The 17195-nt window shown below is 44.8% G+C and overlaps 1 protein-coding gene across 11 annotated transcripts in view; it reads right to left on the reverse strand.

Annotated features, from left to right (window-relative positions):
• Positions 1-14983, reverse strand: part of kcc (solute carrier family 12 member kcc) — a 332913-nt gene extending 317930 nt beyond the window's left edge. For 4 of the 11 annotated variants that reach the window (XM_071687999.1, XM_071687994.1, XM_071687997.1 and 1 more), the window contains exon 1: positions 14583-14844. In XM_071687999.1, the coding sequence (XP_071544100.1) occupies positions 14583-14826 (244 nt within the window). In that variant the 5' untranslated portion in view covers positions 14827-14844. Of the gene's footprint in view, positions 1-14582 lie in introns of all 11 variants that reach the window. The other 7 variants (XM_071688007.1, XM_071688005.1, XM_071688000.1 and 4 more) reach the window with 4 other exon arrangements.
• Positions 14984-17195: the final 2212 nt, after the last annotated feature.

Below are 17195 nucleotides of genomic sequence, written 5' to 3' on the forward strand. Positions count from 1 at the left end.
CCCCAATTGGGTCGGCAAGAATGACAATCTCCCCCTGAGTAAATTCCTCCTCTCCCCACCCACACAACACGTCTCTCCCCAGGAACAAAGGGGAGGGGAGGAGAGCAGGGGAGGGAAGGTGGGGAGGGGAGGGTGGGTTCCTGGCCACAATGAAGGGGTTTATATTCCCATGTTCAACGCCCCGTGTCCACGGGGAGGGGAGAGGGGAGGGGGGAGAGAACTGGGGTGAGTGGGGTGAGGGAATCCCAGAAACCACAAGGACTGCTCCCCTACCCCACACACACACACACACACACACACACACACACACACACACACACACACACAAGGTATTCTAATGTAACTCTCTCTCTCTCTCTCTCTCTCTCTCTCTCTCTCTCTCTCTCTCTCTGGTAGGCAGCCCCCCTACCCCTCCCCGACGGTGCGTGGAGGCGGAGCCCGGTAACACACACACGTGTATATATATATATATATAGAAAAGAAAAAAGAAGGCCGTGTCGAGTTGCGCCCATGACATCCTCCGCTGTACATCCCCTGGAAAATACCGTCGTGCGTCTCTCTCTCTCTCTCTCTCTCTCTCTCTCTCTCTCTCTCTCTCTCTCTCTCTCTCTCTCTCTGGTTAAGTGACTTTGTGTGTCCGTGTCTCTGCCGTGTGTGTGGGGAGGGGGAGGGGGTCGTAACACGGGCAGATATAAACACGGTCTCCCGAGTTACGTCCACACCTGACTTACGACCGGAGTCTCCCATGTCTCTCTCTCTCTCTTCCACTATCTCTATGTCTGATAGTCTCCCATGTCTCTCTCTCTCTCCCACTGTCTGAAGTTTCCCATGTCTCTCTCCCTTCCACTGTCTCTACGTCTGAAGTCTCCCATGTCTCTCTCTCTCTCCCACTATCTCTATGTCTGAAGTCTCCCATGTCTCTCTCTCTCCCACTGTCTGAAGTTTCCCATGTCTCTCTCTCTTTCACTGTCTCTACGTCTGAAGTCTCCCATGTCTCTTTCTCTTTCACTATCTCTACGTCTGAAGTTTCCCATGTCTCTCACTATCTCTACGTCTGAAGTCTCCCATGTCTCTCTCTCTTTCACTGTCTCTACGTCTGAAGTCTCCCATGTCTCTCTCTCTTTCACTATCTCTACGTCTGAAGTCTCCCATGTCTCTCTCCCTCCCATTGTCTCTCCGTCTGAAGTCTCCCATGTCTCACTCTCTTTCACTATCTCTACGTCTGAAGTCTCCCATGTCTCTCTCTCCCACTGTCTGAAGTCTCCCATGTCTCTCTCCCTTCCACTGTCTCTACGTCTGAAGTCTCCCATGTCTCTCTCCCTCCCATTGTCTCTACGTCTGAAGTCTCCCATGTCTCTCTCTCTTTCACTATCTCTACGTCTGAAGTCTCCCATGTCTCTCTCTCCCACTGTCTGAAGTCTCCCATGTCTCTCTCTTCCACTTTCTCTACGTCTGAAGTCTCCCATGTCTCTCTCTTTCACTATCTCTACGTCTGAAGTCTTCCATGTCTCTCTCTTTCACTATCTCTACGTCTGAAGTCTCCCATGTGTCTCTTTCACTATCTCAACGCCTCAAGTCTCCCATGTCTCTCTCTTCCACTATCTCTAAGGTCTGAAGTCTCCACTGTATCCGTCCTCCGATATCTCTCTCTCTCTCTCTCTCTCTCTCTCTCTCTCTCTCTATATATATATATATATATATATATATATATATATATATATATATATATATATATATATATATATATATAATATATATATATATATATATATATATATATATATATATATATATATATACGAAAGATTTTCCATCTTCGATCGTTCATACATTGACGTATATGTATATACGTCTATGTGTATACCTATACATGTGTGTGTGTGTGTGTGTGTGTGTGTGTGTGTGTGTGTGTGTGACAGACGACCTAGTGGTGATTCAGGTGCGCGCACACACGCACGCACACACACACACACACACACACACACACACACTACCCTCCACCACAGACCACAACGGACCATCCCCCCCCCTCCATCTCCACCACAGACCACAACGGACCATCGCCCCCCCTCCACCTCCACCACAGACCACAACGGACCATCGCCCCCCCTCCACCTCCACCACAGACCACATCGCCCCCCCCCTCCACCTCCACCACAGACCACAACGGACCATCATCCCCACACATCAAAGTTTCATGTGACCTTTGAGTCTAGTGTTTCCAAGAACACGAACCACCCCCCCCCCCCCCCCAACCCCCGTCCCTCACAGAGAACCTCACCAAACCCCAACACTTATTTTTTGCGCTCCTATCACCCCAGAGAAAGACTCCTTTGGCACCTATCGCCCCAGAGAAGACCACTTTTGATTCATATCACCCCAGAGAAGAACCTTTTGGTTCATATCACCCCAGAGAAGACGCCGTTTTGGTTCATATCACCCCAGAGAAGAACCCTTTTGATTCATATCACCCCAGAGAAGAACCTTTTGGTTCCTATCACCCCAGACAAGACCTCTTTTGATTCATATCACCCCAGAGAAGACGCCGTTTTGGTTCATATCACCCCAGAGAAGAACCCTTTTATTCATATCACCCCAGAGAAGAACCTTTTGGTTCCTATCACCCCAGATAATACCCCGTTTTGGTTCCTATCACCCCAGATAATACCCCGTTTTGGTTCATATCACCCCAGAGAAGGCCACTTTTTGCCTCCCATCACCCCAGAGAGGTAAAGGTTACACACCTTCACATGTATTCTTACAGGATAAGGTCACACCCTCGCCCTTAATCTAAATCTTAAATAATAATTAACATTACTCGTGAATTAACATAGTCCACCTCACACCAACGAGTTAAATCCACATTTAACATCGTCCGCGTCACATTAACAAGTTAAAACCACATTCAACAGCGTTAAAATAACAACCTCGCTTTTGAAAAGGGAACACAATTGTTCCGTTTTCTATACGAGGACGAGAAGAGGCCATCTTGTCCTAGTTTAGTAATAACTTACACTTAATGTAATGTTCACTTATAAGTAGGCCAGTAAAGTACAAGTGTAGCAAGTAGAGTTGAAGTGTGTGTGTGTGTGTGTGTGTGTGTGTGTGTGTACGCGGGGGTGAAGAAAGTGCTATCAAGTGGGGAACCACAAAGGCCACATTCTCCGCGCGTGCGTCACGCGGGGTCTATGGCTTACGTCTGTCTTACATATGTGTTGTATCTACGACTCATACAAACGTGGGGGTGGGGTACGGATGGGGGAACGTATGTATGGGGGAACGTATGTATGGGGGAACATATGTATGGGGGGAACGTATGTATAGGGGAACGTATGTATGGGGGAACGTATAGGGGAACGTATGTATGGGGGAACGTATAGGGGAACGTATGTATGGGGGAACGTATGTATGGGGGAACGTATAGGGGAACGTATGTATGGGGGAACGTATGTATGGGGGAACGTATGTATAGGGGAACGTATGTATGGGGGAACGTATGTATGGGGGAAAGTATGTATGGGGGAACGTATGTATAGGGGAACGTATGTATGGGGGAACGTATGTATGAGGAACGCATGTATGGGGGAACGTATGTATGAGGAACGTATGTATGGGGGAACGTATGTATGGGGGAACGTATGTATGGGGGGACGTATGTATAGGGGAACGTATGTATGGGGGAACATATGTATGAGGAACGTATGTATGGGGGAACGTATGTATGGGGGAACGAATGTATGGGGGAACGTATGTATGGGGGAACGTATGTATGGGGGAACGTATGTATGGGGGAACGTATGTATGAGGAACGTATTTATGGGGGAACGTATGTATGGGGGAACGTATGTATGAGGAACGTATTTATGGGGGAACGTATGTATGAGGAACGTATGTATGAGGGAACGTATGTATGAGGAACGTATGTATGGGGGAACGAATGTATGGGGGAACGTATGTATGGGGGAACGTATGTATGGGGGAACGTATGTATGGGGGAACGTACTTTAGCGACCCCCTCCTTCCCCCCCCCCACACACGTAAACTTATCTTGTAACTTAAACAAGTTCAAATGAGCATGTGGTCATCAACAGTAACTTAAAACCATCAGCCATTTTCTATACAGTCCCTTTCTCCAACACCACGCACCAGTGTCCCTCCAACACTCCCACAGTTTCCTCCAACATCCCCAAACACCTGACCACAATGATCGGGACTCCATCAAACACCATCAAACGACTCTCAGGGTCGTACCGTCGTGTGTTCAAGGGTCGTACCGTCGTGTGTTCAAGGGTCGTACCGTCATGTGTTCAAGGATCGTACCGTCGTGTGTTCAAGGGTCGTACCGTCGTGTGTTCAAGGGTCGTACCGTCGTGTGCTCAAGGGTCGTACCGTCGTGTGTTCAAGGGTCGTACCGTCGTGTGTTCAAGGGTCGTACCGTCGTGTGTTCAAGGGTCGTACCGTCGTGTGTTCAAGGGTCGTACCGTCGTGCCACAAGGGTCGTACCGTCGTGTGTTCAAGGGTCGTACCGTCGTGCCACAAGGGTCGTACCGTCGTGCCACAAGGGTCGTACCGTCGTGCCACAAGGGTCGTACCGTCGTGCCACAAGGGTCGTACCGTCGTGTGTTCAAGGGTCGTACCGTCGTGTGTTCAAGGGTCGTACCGTCGTGTGTTCAAGGATCGTACCGTCGTGTGTTCAAGGGTCGTATCGTCGTGTGTTCAAGGGTCGTACCGTCGTGTGTTCAAGGGTCGTACCGTCGTGCCACAAGGGTCGTACCGTCGTGTGTTCAAGGGTCGTACCGTCGTGTGTTCAAGGGTCGTACCGTCGTGTGTTCAAGGGTCGTACCGTCGTGCCACAAGGGTCGTACCGTCGTGTGTTCAAGGGTCGTACCCTCGTGTGTTCAAGGGTCGTACCGTCGTGCCACAAGGGTCGTACCGTCGTGTGTTCAAGGAGGATCACACCTCAGCGGTGCTTGAAGAGGAGGAGGAGGAGGTGGAGGGGGGGAGAGAGGGGGGGGAGGGTAAATATGGTAAGGGATGTACCCGCAAGTGGACGGGGTAACAAGAGACGGGGGAGGGAGGGGGTGGGGGGAGGGGGTGGGGAGGGGGGGGAGGGAGGGGGAGGGTGGAGAAGTGGTGGTCAAGTGGTGCACAAAGGATGTTCCACCCCTTCCTCCCCCCACCCCCCACTTGAACCACCCTAACGATCGTCCGGACGGTGGTAACGAGCGGCCGGCGCTTGTTTCGTCGCGCGGCCGCGTGAGGTCGCTGTACCAGACACACAAAGAGACAAGTCTGAATCTTTGTATCGCTGTAACGAACAGATACAGTAAATTGTAAGTGTAAATTCCAAGCGGTAAATGTAAATTCCCGGCCTTTCAACCCGACCCACCCACGCCCCATGTTCTTCAGAGCTGTTGAACACGACCAACCCACGTCCCATGTTCTTCAGAGCTGCTGAACCTGACCAACCCACGTCCCATGTTCTACAGGGCTGGTGAACCCGACCAACCCACGTCCCATGTTCTTCAGAGCTGCTGAACCTGACCAACCCACGTCCCATGTTCTACAGGGCTGGTGAACCTGACCAACCCACGTCCCATGTTCTACAGGGCTGTAGAACCTGACCAACCCACGTCCCATGTTCTACAGGGCTGGTGAACCTGACCAACCCACGTCCCATGTTCTTCAGAGATGTTGAACCTGACCAACCCACGTCCCATTTTCTTCAAAGCTGCCGCACTGCTGCTGTGGGGTTAGCCACATCGACCATGCAGCTTTTACACGAGAAAGCTTAGTACAGACAGACACAGACTAAGCTGACGGACGACAGATAAGCTGAGCCAGACCCTTTGTGTGTACATAACATGAAACATCCCTGAGCTGACAAATTAATATTGACCATCAACATCGAACATCATCAATACATGCACACAGAGTCTACATCAACAGTCTACTTCATCACGAAGCCAACATCATCATCAATACATACACACAAGAGTCAGTCTACATCAACAGTCTACTTCATCACGAAGCCAACATCATCATCAATACATACACACAAGAGTCAGTCTACATCAACAGTCTACTTCATCACGAAGCCAACATCATCATCAATATATACACACAGAGAGTCTACATCAACAGTCTACTTCATCACGAAGCCAACATCATCATCAATATATACACACAGAGTCAGTCTACATCAACAGTCTACTTCATCACGAAGCCAACATCATCATCAATATATACACACAGAGTCAGTCTACATCAACAGTCTACTTCATCACGAAGCCAACATCATCATCAATATATACACACAGAGTCAGTCTACATCAACAGTCTACTTCATCACGAAGCCAACATCATCATCAATACATACACACAGAGTCTACATCAACAGTCTACTTCATCACGAAGCCAACATCATCATCAATACATACACACAAGAGTCAGTCTACATCAACAGTCTACTTCATCACGAAGCCAACATCATCATCAATACATACACACAAGAGTCTACATCAACAGTCTACTTCATCATGAAGCCAACATCATCATCAATATATACACACAGAGTCAGTCTACATCAACAGTCTACTTCATCATGAAGCCAACATCATCATCAATATATACACACAGAGTCTACATCAACAGTCTACTTCATCACGAAGCCAACATCATCATCAATATATACACACAAGAGTCAGTCTACATCAACAGTCTACTTCATCATGAAGCCAACATCATCATCAATACATACACACAAGAGTCAGTCTACATCAACAGTCTACTTCATCATGAAGCCAACATCATCATCAATACATACACACAAGAGTCAGTCTACATCAACAGTCTACTTCATCACGAAGCCAACATCATCATCAATATATACACACAAGAGTCAGTCTACATCAACAGTCTACTTCATCACGAAGCCAACATCATCATCAATACATACACACAAGAGTCAGTCTACATCAACAGTCTACTTCATCACGAAGCCAACATCAACCGAACATCTATCGAGGTACATCAATGGCTCACACGTCATCAATTTGGCTAATTACCTTGTCTATAATGTGGTTATTGATAGACCAACATGGCGATCTATAATTCTTAATTACATTAATTTGATGATTAATTATATATATATATATATATATATATATATATATATATATATATATATATATATATATATATATATATATATATATATTCCCTGGGGATAGGGGAGAAAGAATACTTCCCACGTATTCCCTGCGTGTCGTAGAAGGCGACTAAAAGGGAAGGGAGCGGGGGGCTGGAAATCCTCCCCTCTCGTTTTTTTTTTTTTTTTTTTTTTTTTTTTTTTTTTTTCCAAAAGAAGGAACAGAGAAGAGGTCCAGGTGAGGATATTCCCTCAGAGGCCCAGTCCTCTGTTCTTAACGCTACCTCGCTATCGCGGGAAATAGCGAATAGTATAAAAAAAAAAAAAAAAAAAAAAAAATATATATATATACATTTGACAACAGCAAAAAGCTTAGTGGATCAACTGATCCACACAGAAAGCTTAGTGGATCAACTGATCCACACAGAAAGCTTAGTGGATCAACTGATCCACACAGAAAGCTTAGTGGATCAACAGGTCCACACAGAAAGCTTAGTGGATCAACAGGTCCACACAAAAAGCTTGGTGGATCAACGGGTCCACATAGAAAGCTTAGTGGATCAACAGGTCCACACAGAAAGCTTAGTGGATCAACAGGTCCACACAGAAAGCTTAGTGGATCAACAGGTCCACACAGAAAGCTTAGTGGATCAACAGGTCCACATAGAAAGCTTAGTGGATCAACAGGTCCACATAGAAAGCTTAGTGGATCAACAGATCCACACAGAAAGCTTAGTGGATCAACAGGTCCACACAGAAAGCTTAGTGGATCAACAGGTCCACATAGAAAGCTTAGTGGATCAACAGATCCACACAGAAAGCTTAGTGGATCAACAGGTCCACACAGAAAGCTTAGTGGATCAACAGGCCCACACAGAAAGCTTAGTGGATCAACAGGTCCACACAGAAAGCTTAGTGGATCAACAGGTCCACACAGCGTGAGAGAGAGAGAGAGAGAGAGAGAGAGAGAGAGAGAGAGAGAGAGAGAGAGAGAGAGAGGAAGAGAGAGAGAGGGAGAGATAGAGAGAGAGAGAGAGAGAGAGAGATTGTGTTCTCGTAAACAAATACAAATTCTCCCCAAAGTTGATACGTCTCTTATGTTAACATCTTTAACATCCACCTCTCGTGGAGATGATGTTAAATGTTATCATAACAAAGATATTCGTTATATATATATATATATATATATATATATATATATATATATATATATATATCTTTCTTTCAAACTATTCGCCATTTCCCGCATTAGCGAGGTAGCGTTAAGAACAGAGAACTGGGCCTTTAAGGGAATATCCTCACCTGGCCCCCTTCTCTATTCCTTCTTTTGGAAAATTAAAAAAAAATAATAAGAGGGGAGGATTTCCAGCCCCCCTCAGCTCCCTCCCCTTTTAGTCGCCTTCTACGACACGCAGGGAATACTTGGGAAGTATTCTTTCTCCCCTATCCCAGGGATAATATATATATATATATATATATATATATATATATATATATATATATATATATATATATATATATATTCTTAATAACCCAGGGAGAGGGTTGTTGTTGTTGTTGTTGTTAACAACAACCTTCCCCCCCCCCTTACAGACGCCCTTCAACGATTGTTAGACCAAAAATAATAATAGCTGTCCAGTTTTAACAGCTTGAGGATATAATTGCCCATAACTACGGTAATTAACTCGTAAGTCTACACTCCATGGTTAAGGTAATTAACCCGTAAGTCAATACTACCCATAGTTAAGGTAATTAAGCTGTAAGTCAATACTATCCATAGTTAAGGTAATTAAGCTGTAAGTCAAGTGCCCATAGTAAAGGTAATTAACCCGTAAGTCAATACCACCCATAGTTAAGGTAATTAAGCTGTAAGTCAAGTGCCCATAGTAAAGGTAATTAACCCGTAAGTCAATACTACCCATAGTTAAGGTAATTAAGCTGTAAGTCAAGTGCCCATAGTAAAGGTAATTAAGCTGTAAGTCAAGTGCCCATAGTAAAGGTAATTAAGCTGTAAGTCAATACTACCCATAGTTAAGGTAATTAAGCTGTAAGTCAATACTACCCATAGTTAAGGTAATTAAGCTGTAAGTCAATACTACCCATAGTTAAGGTAATTAACCTGTAAGTCAATACTACCCATAGTTAAGGTAATTAACCTGTAAGTCAATACTACCCATAGTTAAGGTAATTAAGCTGTAAGTCAAGTGCCCATAGTTAAGGTAATTAAGCTGTAAGTCAATACTACCCATAGTTAAGGTAATTAAGCTGTAAGTCAATACTACCCATAGTTAAGGTAATTAAGCTGTAAGTCAATACTACCCATAGTTAAGGTAATTAACCTGTAAGTCAATACTACCCATAGTTAAGGTAATTAAGCTGTAAGTCAAGTGCCTATAGTTAATGTAATTAACCCGTAAGTCAATACTACCCATAGTTAAGGTAATTAAGCTGTAAGACAACAATGCCCATAATTAATGTAATTAACCCACTAAGTCTACACTGCCCAAAGCTAAGGTAATTAAACCTTACATAAAAAAAACGACCTACATACCAGCTAATTAATCTATAATTCAAAACTACATGTAGCTAAAGGTAATTACTACATGTAGCTAAAGGTAATTACCACACGTAGCTAAAGGTAATTACTACATGTAGCTAAAGGTAATCACTACATGTAGCTAAAGGTAATCACTACATGTAGCTGAAGGTAATTACTACATGTAGCTAAAGGTAATTACTACATGTAGCTAAAGGTAATTACTACATGTAGCTAAAGGTAATCACTACATGTAGCTAAAGGTAATTACTACATGTAGCTAAAGGTAATTACCACACGTAGCTAAAGGTAAATACTACACGTAGCTAAAGGTAATTACCACACGTAGCTAAAGGTAATTAAACTACACGTCAGAACTACCCCGTCCACAAGGTAATTAATCCACGAGCCACAACTTTTCTTTTGTGGCCAAAGTAATTCCCAAGAAAGAGAAGAGCCAAAGAAGCCCACGTCAAAAGTTTTAATAACTTCCCCCGAGCGTTTATACAACCCCGGACCGTTTAAACAACCCCGGTTCGTTTATACAACCCTGGTGCGCTTATTTAACCCCGGACCCTTTATACAACCCCCGAGCGTTTATACAACATTGGAGCGTTTATACAACCCTGGAGCGTTTATACAACCCTGGAGCGTTTCTACAACCCTGGAGCGTTTATACAACCCCCGACCGTTTATACAACCCCCAACCGTTTATACAACCCTCGAGCGTTTATACAACCCCCGAGCGTTTATACAACCCCCGAGCGTTTATACAACCCCGGAGCGTTTATACAACCCTGGTGCGCTTATTTAACCCCGGACCCTTTATACAACCCCCGAGCGTTTATACAACATTGGAGCGTTTATACAACCCTGGAGCGTTTATACAACCCTGGAGCGTTTATACAACCCTGGAGCGTTTATACAACCCTGGAGCGTTTATACACCCCGGAGCGTTTATACAACCCTGGAGCGTTTATACACCCCGGAGCGTTTATACAACCCTGGAGCGTTTATACAACCCTGGAGCGTTTATACAACCCTGGAGCGTTTATACAACCCCGAAGCGTTTATATAACTCGAGCGTTTATACAACCCTCGAAAGTTTATACAATTCATACATCTTAATTACTTTCATTACCTATGGAAAAAGAAATCAAAACTTTGATAAAGAGGTTATTTTGAACTAGACTCAACTAGAAAATTGAATAATATATATATATATGTATATAATATATATATATATATATATATATATATATATATATATATATATATATATATATATATATATATATATATATATTCCTATGAGTCCACGGGGGAAAATGAAACAGGATAAGTTGCCAAGTGCACTTTCGTGTCATAATCACATCATCAGGGGAGACACAAGAGAGAAATATAACAGTCACTTGATATACAACGAAGAGACGTAGCTAGGACGCCATTTGGTAAACATCTCCCATGATAATGATGTGATTATTACACGAAAGTGCACTTGGCAACTTATCGTGTTTCATTTCCCCGTGGACTCATAGGAATATACACTTAATCACGCGCTAAATTTTGACCCTTTCCAACACACATATATATATATATATATATATATATATATATATATATATATATATATATATATATATAATGTTTTTAATGATGTACAACCGAAACAAAATCACAACTGGTCACAACATCCTAATTAAAGAGGTCTTTAATTACATGCATCTGACATATATATAAATAATTAATGTAATTCTATCAACTCTATATGGATTACTTCACTTAATTCATACCGTGGCTCTCCTCACGTTTTCGTTAGGAGAGACACGTCAGCAGCGAAAAAGAGAGGAAGGAAGAAAACGAGCAGAGGGCGTGTGTTGTCAACTAAGGAGAGTCAGGGCGGTAAAGTTAGCATGGGGGGAGGGGGAGGGAGGAGGAGGGGGGGGGGAGAAGTTAGCAGGAGTTTGCTGAAGTCAGGAGGTGGGTTGAGTGCTTGAATGTAAAAGGGGAGGGGAGGGGAGAGGGAAAGGTGGGGGGGGGGGGGGAGGTGGAGACGGCGTCAGCAACGAAAACGGGTTGTCAGTTACTGACTGATAGGTGAAGTCAGGAAGAGGGAGAGTCAGCAGGCAGGTTAGCAGCACAAGCAGGAAGCAGAAAACGGGTGTGTGTGTGTGTGTGTGTCTGACAAGAGTCGAATCAGCAGGAGAGAAAGAGAGAGAGAGAGAGAGAGAGAGAGAGAGAGAGAGAGAGAGCCAACATGGAGGCCAGGCGAGGGGACTGTCCCTCCCACCACATTGGTCTTGGCCACACCCCATTTTCTTCGACCTCGAGCGACCCAACCACATACAAAATTACAGCCCCATACACCCACCTCCCCCCCCCCACCCACGTACTATATAAAGTACAACACTATACCCCGTACATCCTTTCATCCTCCTGTTATAACTACAACCCTAATACCCCTATTACAACATCCCCATTTCCATTATTACTACAACCCTCTTCTCCCCTCCCCCAATATAACACATGAGTTATCCCTTAAAAACCACACCCTCTTCTCCTTACCTCTAACACAATATTACCCTAAAAGATTTTACTGTAAAAAACCGTCATATATATATATATATATATATATATATATATATATATATATATATATATATATATATATATATATATATATATATATATATTCTCCCCTCTTAGCCCGCAATCCTCATGTATTAGTCTCAAAATCTACATATCTGCACACACACACACACACACGAAGCACGTTAGTAATGCGACCAAATCCCATTTTCTACTAAATCTCTAAAACTTTTTTTTAAACTCCCGTCTGAAAAAAAAATAAATAAAATTGACCACTCGTAAATTCTGACAAGCCTTTCCTGTGTGTCCCCCCCCCCCCCCACCACGACCAAGCAGGCACCCTCCCTCCCTGAAGTGGGGGAGATGCGCTACAACCAACCATCTACAACCACGGATGGACGACACAACCTAAATCTCCCACAAACATAGATAAGAACACAACTTGAAGATTTAGACACAAAAGTCAACACTGAATTGAAACTATCTATATCTACAACCCTCTCGCTTGTACCTATATATTTTACCACAACTACAACCCCCTCGATTGTACCTACACATATTCTCCCGCAACTACAACCCTCTCGCTTGTACCTATATATTTTCCCACAACTACAACCCCCTCGATTGTACCTACACATATTCCCCCATAACTACAACCCTCTCACTTGTACCTACATACAAACTCCCATAACTACAACCCTCCCGCTTGAACCTACACACTCCCATTATTACAACCCTCTCGCTTGTACCTACATAAATTTTCCCACTGCTACAACCCTCTCCCTTGTACTTACATCTTCCCATAACTACAACCTCTCACTTGCACCTACCCACATTCTCCCACAACTACAACTCTCGCACTTGTACATATTTTCCCACAACGACAACCCTCTCACTTGCACATATTTTCCCACAACGACAACCCTCTCACTTGCACTTACACATATTTTCCCACAACTACAACCCTCTCACTTGCACCTACCCACATTCTCCCACAACTACAACTCTCGCACTTGTACATATTTTCCCACAACAACCCTCTCACTTGCACATATTTTCCCACAACGACAACCCTCTCACACATTTTCCCACACATTTTCCCAAAACTACAACCCTCTCACTTGCACTTACCCACAAATACAACCCTCTCACTTGCACATATTTTCCCACAACTACAACCCTCACTTGCACATATTTTCCCACAACTACAACCCTCTCACTTGCACATATTTTCCCACAAATACAACCCTCTCACTTGCACATATTTTCCCACAACTACAACCCTCTCACTTGCACCTACTCACATTTTTCCCCACAACTACAACGCTCTCGTTCGTCCGTGTGCACAACCTTTCCTACACGCCTCCCGGTTGTAGCTAACACAGAGCGCCTTCACTCTCGCTGTCCGTGAGGCAGGCAACCCTCAAGATCATGTAACACCACCACGAGGCAGGCTGGGCCCAGGAAACCGTGTTGCGGGTTGGTTGATGGGCCGCCCGTCATGCACCTGGCAGCGGGGGAGGGAAGGAAGGAGTCATGGATATGTGTCAACCACCTCCCCCATTTTCTGAAAGAAAACCTCCCCCTCCTCCCTCACTTTCGTTACACTTCCTTCACTCGCCGGGGAGGAAAGAAGAAGGAAGGAGGGTTGGTTACATCAATATCACGGGAGGTCAAGAGGTGAACGCCCCCGCCCCCCCCCCCCCTCCCCCTACCCCGTGCTGTGCACAAGTTTAATTCCGTGTGGGCTGGGGAGGAGAGGGGGGGGGGGAGGGGAGAGTGTGTGTGTGGGTGGGGGTGTGGGGAGCTAAGAGTCTCCCCAGACCCCGCTAGAGCGGAGAACCAGTGAGTCACGGGGAGAGAGAGAGAGAGAGAGAGAGAGAGAGAGAGAGAGAGAGAGAGAGAGAGAGAGAGAGAGAGCGGGGGAGGTAATTTCAACGATGGAAAGCATTGTATTAGCAGCCATGTCTTGTGTAGGGGGTGTAGAGGAGGGAGGGGGGGCTATTGTATAGGGGGGAGGAGGAGGGGGAAGACCCGTGCCACTACCCCCCTAACCATGCAAAGAAGATGGGACGTGCATGCAGGAAACTAACACACACACACACACACACACACACGAGACACACACAGGTGATATAGGAAGACGCTACGCTCAGCGTGGGGGCAAGAGAGTCGGGGCCCACACCCCTTAAGCCACTACTAGGGACAAGCATGCTGTTAGTAGAGAGAGAGAGAGAGAGAGAGAGAGAGAGAGAGAGAGAGAGAGAGAGAGAGAGAGAGAGAGAGAGAGAGAGAAATGTTAGTTACCGTTGGCTAAGCTGAAGCTAAGTGACGCTGCTGTTTCCTGGTCGCCAGCAGCAGCTCCACCACCACCACCACCACCAACCAGGCTGTCTCCATCATCATCTCCACCACAATCCCCAACCACACCACCACCACCGGGCGAGGTGGGTGTCGACACCTTACCATCAAATTCATCGTTGTCTATCGACCCGTAATTCGTCTGTGGACCGCCATCCCCGACGGAGGAGACTTTGAACCGCTCACTCATGGCGAGGACGCGGGGGGGGGTCGTGTGTGTGGGGGGGAGGAGGAGGGGGGGCGGGCTGGGAGGGGGGGGCCGGCGGGAAATAATATCCACAAGCAAGTCACACAACTTGAGAGCTGGCGCGAACACACCCTCACTCCACAACGGCTTACGTCAAACTGAGCTCCGACGCTGGCTGCTCCTCGGAAAACATCTCTCTCTCTCCCCCTCCGTACATCAACGACAAATCCATAAATTTAACAAAAAATAAAAAAAACACATTCGAAACGGGAGAGAGGGGAGAAAAATATGTGGTTATTAATCATATAGCGTCGCAAACTGTTCTATATTCATGTAAAGCTGAATATTCCGTGCCTGGGGTGAGGTTTCGTTCTACGTCCGGCAGGGCAGGTGAGCGCCCTACAGGGTAGGCCGGATCCTCAGACACTCGCTTGACTCACAAGGAAATTAACATCCAAAAACAAAATAAATATTTCTATATATATATATATATATATATATATATATATATATATATATATATATATATATGATGCCGCTAGAAATATAGAAATGCTTCCACTCCACTCGTTGCTCTTAGCACTATCTTGACCTGGTGGTCGAACACGGGAATACCGACTCACATTATGAGATGAATTTAAAGTTTTTTTGTTTGCAAATAAGGTGTTGGTAAGTCTTGCTCAAAAACGCTTTCCCTCTCACAACATATCTCACTTTTCCTCTCACATCTCACTTTCCCTCTCACAACATATCTCACTTTCCCTCACAACATATCTCAATTTCACATCTCACTTTCCCTCTCACAACATCTCACAACATATCTCACTTTCACAACATATCTCACTTTCCCTCTCACAACATATCTCACTTTCACGACATATCTCACTTTCCCTCTCACATCTCACTTTCCCTCTCACAACATATCTCACTTTCCCTCACAACATATCTCAATTTCACAACATCTCACTTTCCCTCTCACAACATATCTCACTTTCCCTCACAACATATCTCAATTTCACAACATATCTCACTTTCCCTCACAACATATCTCAATTTCACAACATATCTCACTTTCCCTCTCACAATATATCTCACTTTCCCTCACAACATATCTCAATTTCACAACATATCTCACTTTCCCTCACAACATATCTCAATTTCACAACACAACATATCTCACTTTCCCTCTCACATCTCACTTTCCCTCTCACAACATATCTCACTTTTCCTCTCACAACATATCTCACTTTCCCTCTCACAACATATCTCACTTTCCCTCTCACAACATATCTAACTTTCCCCCTCACAACATATCTCACTTTCACAACATATCTAACTTTCCCCCTCACAACATATCTCTCTTTCCCTCTCACAACATATCTCACTTTCCCTCTCACAACATATCTCTTTCTCTCTCACAAATATCTCACTTTCCCTCTCACAACATATCTCTCTTTCCCTCTCACAACATATCTCACTTTCCCTCTCACATCTCACTTTCTCACATCTCTTCCTTTCACAACATATCACTTTCTCACAACATATCTCACTTTTCCTCTCACAACATATCTCACTTTCACAACATATCTCACTTTCCCTCTCACATCTCACTCTCACATCATATCTCACTTTCCCCCTCACAACATATCTCACTTTCCCTCTCACATCTCACTTTCTCACATCTCTTCCTTTCACAACATATCACTTTCTCACATATCTCACTTTCCCTCTCACATCTCACAACATCTCTTCCTTTCACAACATATCACTTTCTCACAACATATCTCACTTTCCCCCTCACAACATATCTCACTTTCCCTCTCACATCTCACTTTCTCACAACATCTCTTCCTTTCACAACATGTCACTTTCTCACAACATATCACTTTCTCACAACATATCTCACGGGGATGTACAATCATAACCCCTGCTCCTTCCCTTGACCCCACGCACTATATAACAATCAAATCACAACATCAGCGGTTGTAATGGAATATGTTTTCCATCAAGTTTTCTAAAACGAGTCTCGTGCATGTAGGCAACCACCTCTGACACGACGTAACGACCTACGACCTCGTTATGACCCGTCAGGACAACCGTATGAGGAGCAAGTCCTTAACGACCATTAAGCACGACCTAACGACCCTTGACCACGACGTTACTACCCTGAGGGCACGGTACGACCCTTAAACAAGCCAATACGACCCTTTGTATGTTCCGGGGTCAGAGAAAGCAATATGGCCATACTGAACTACCGTACACTATTGCTTAATAGCTTGAGGGGTTAAACAGCCTATGAACTCGTTAGCTTAAGAATCCTTGACTCATAATGAAGTATAATGATTAAGAGCCTCGTTAATCATCAGGGTCAA

The sequence above is a fragment of the Panulirus ornatus genome, chromosome 45, assembly GCF_036320965.1.
Source record: "Panulirus ornatus isolate Po-2019 chromosome 45, ASM3632096v1, whole genome shotgun sequence".
Classification (NCBI taxonomy): domain Eukaryota; kingdom Metazoa; phylum Arthropoda; class Malacostraca; order Decapoda; family Palinuridae; genus Panulirus; species Panulirus ornatus.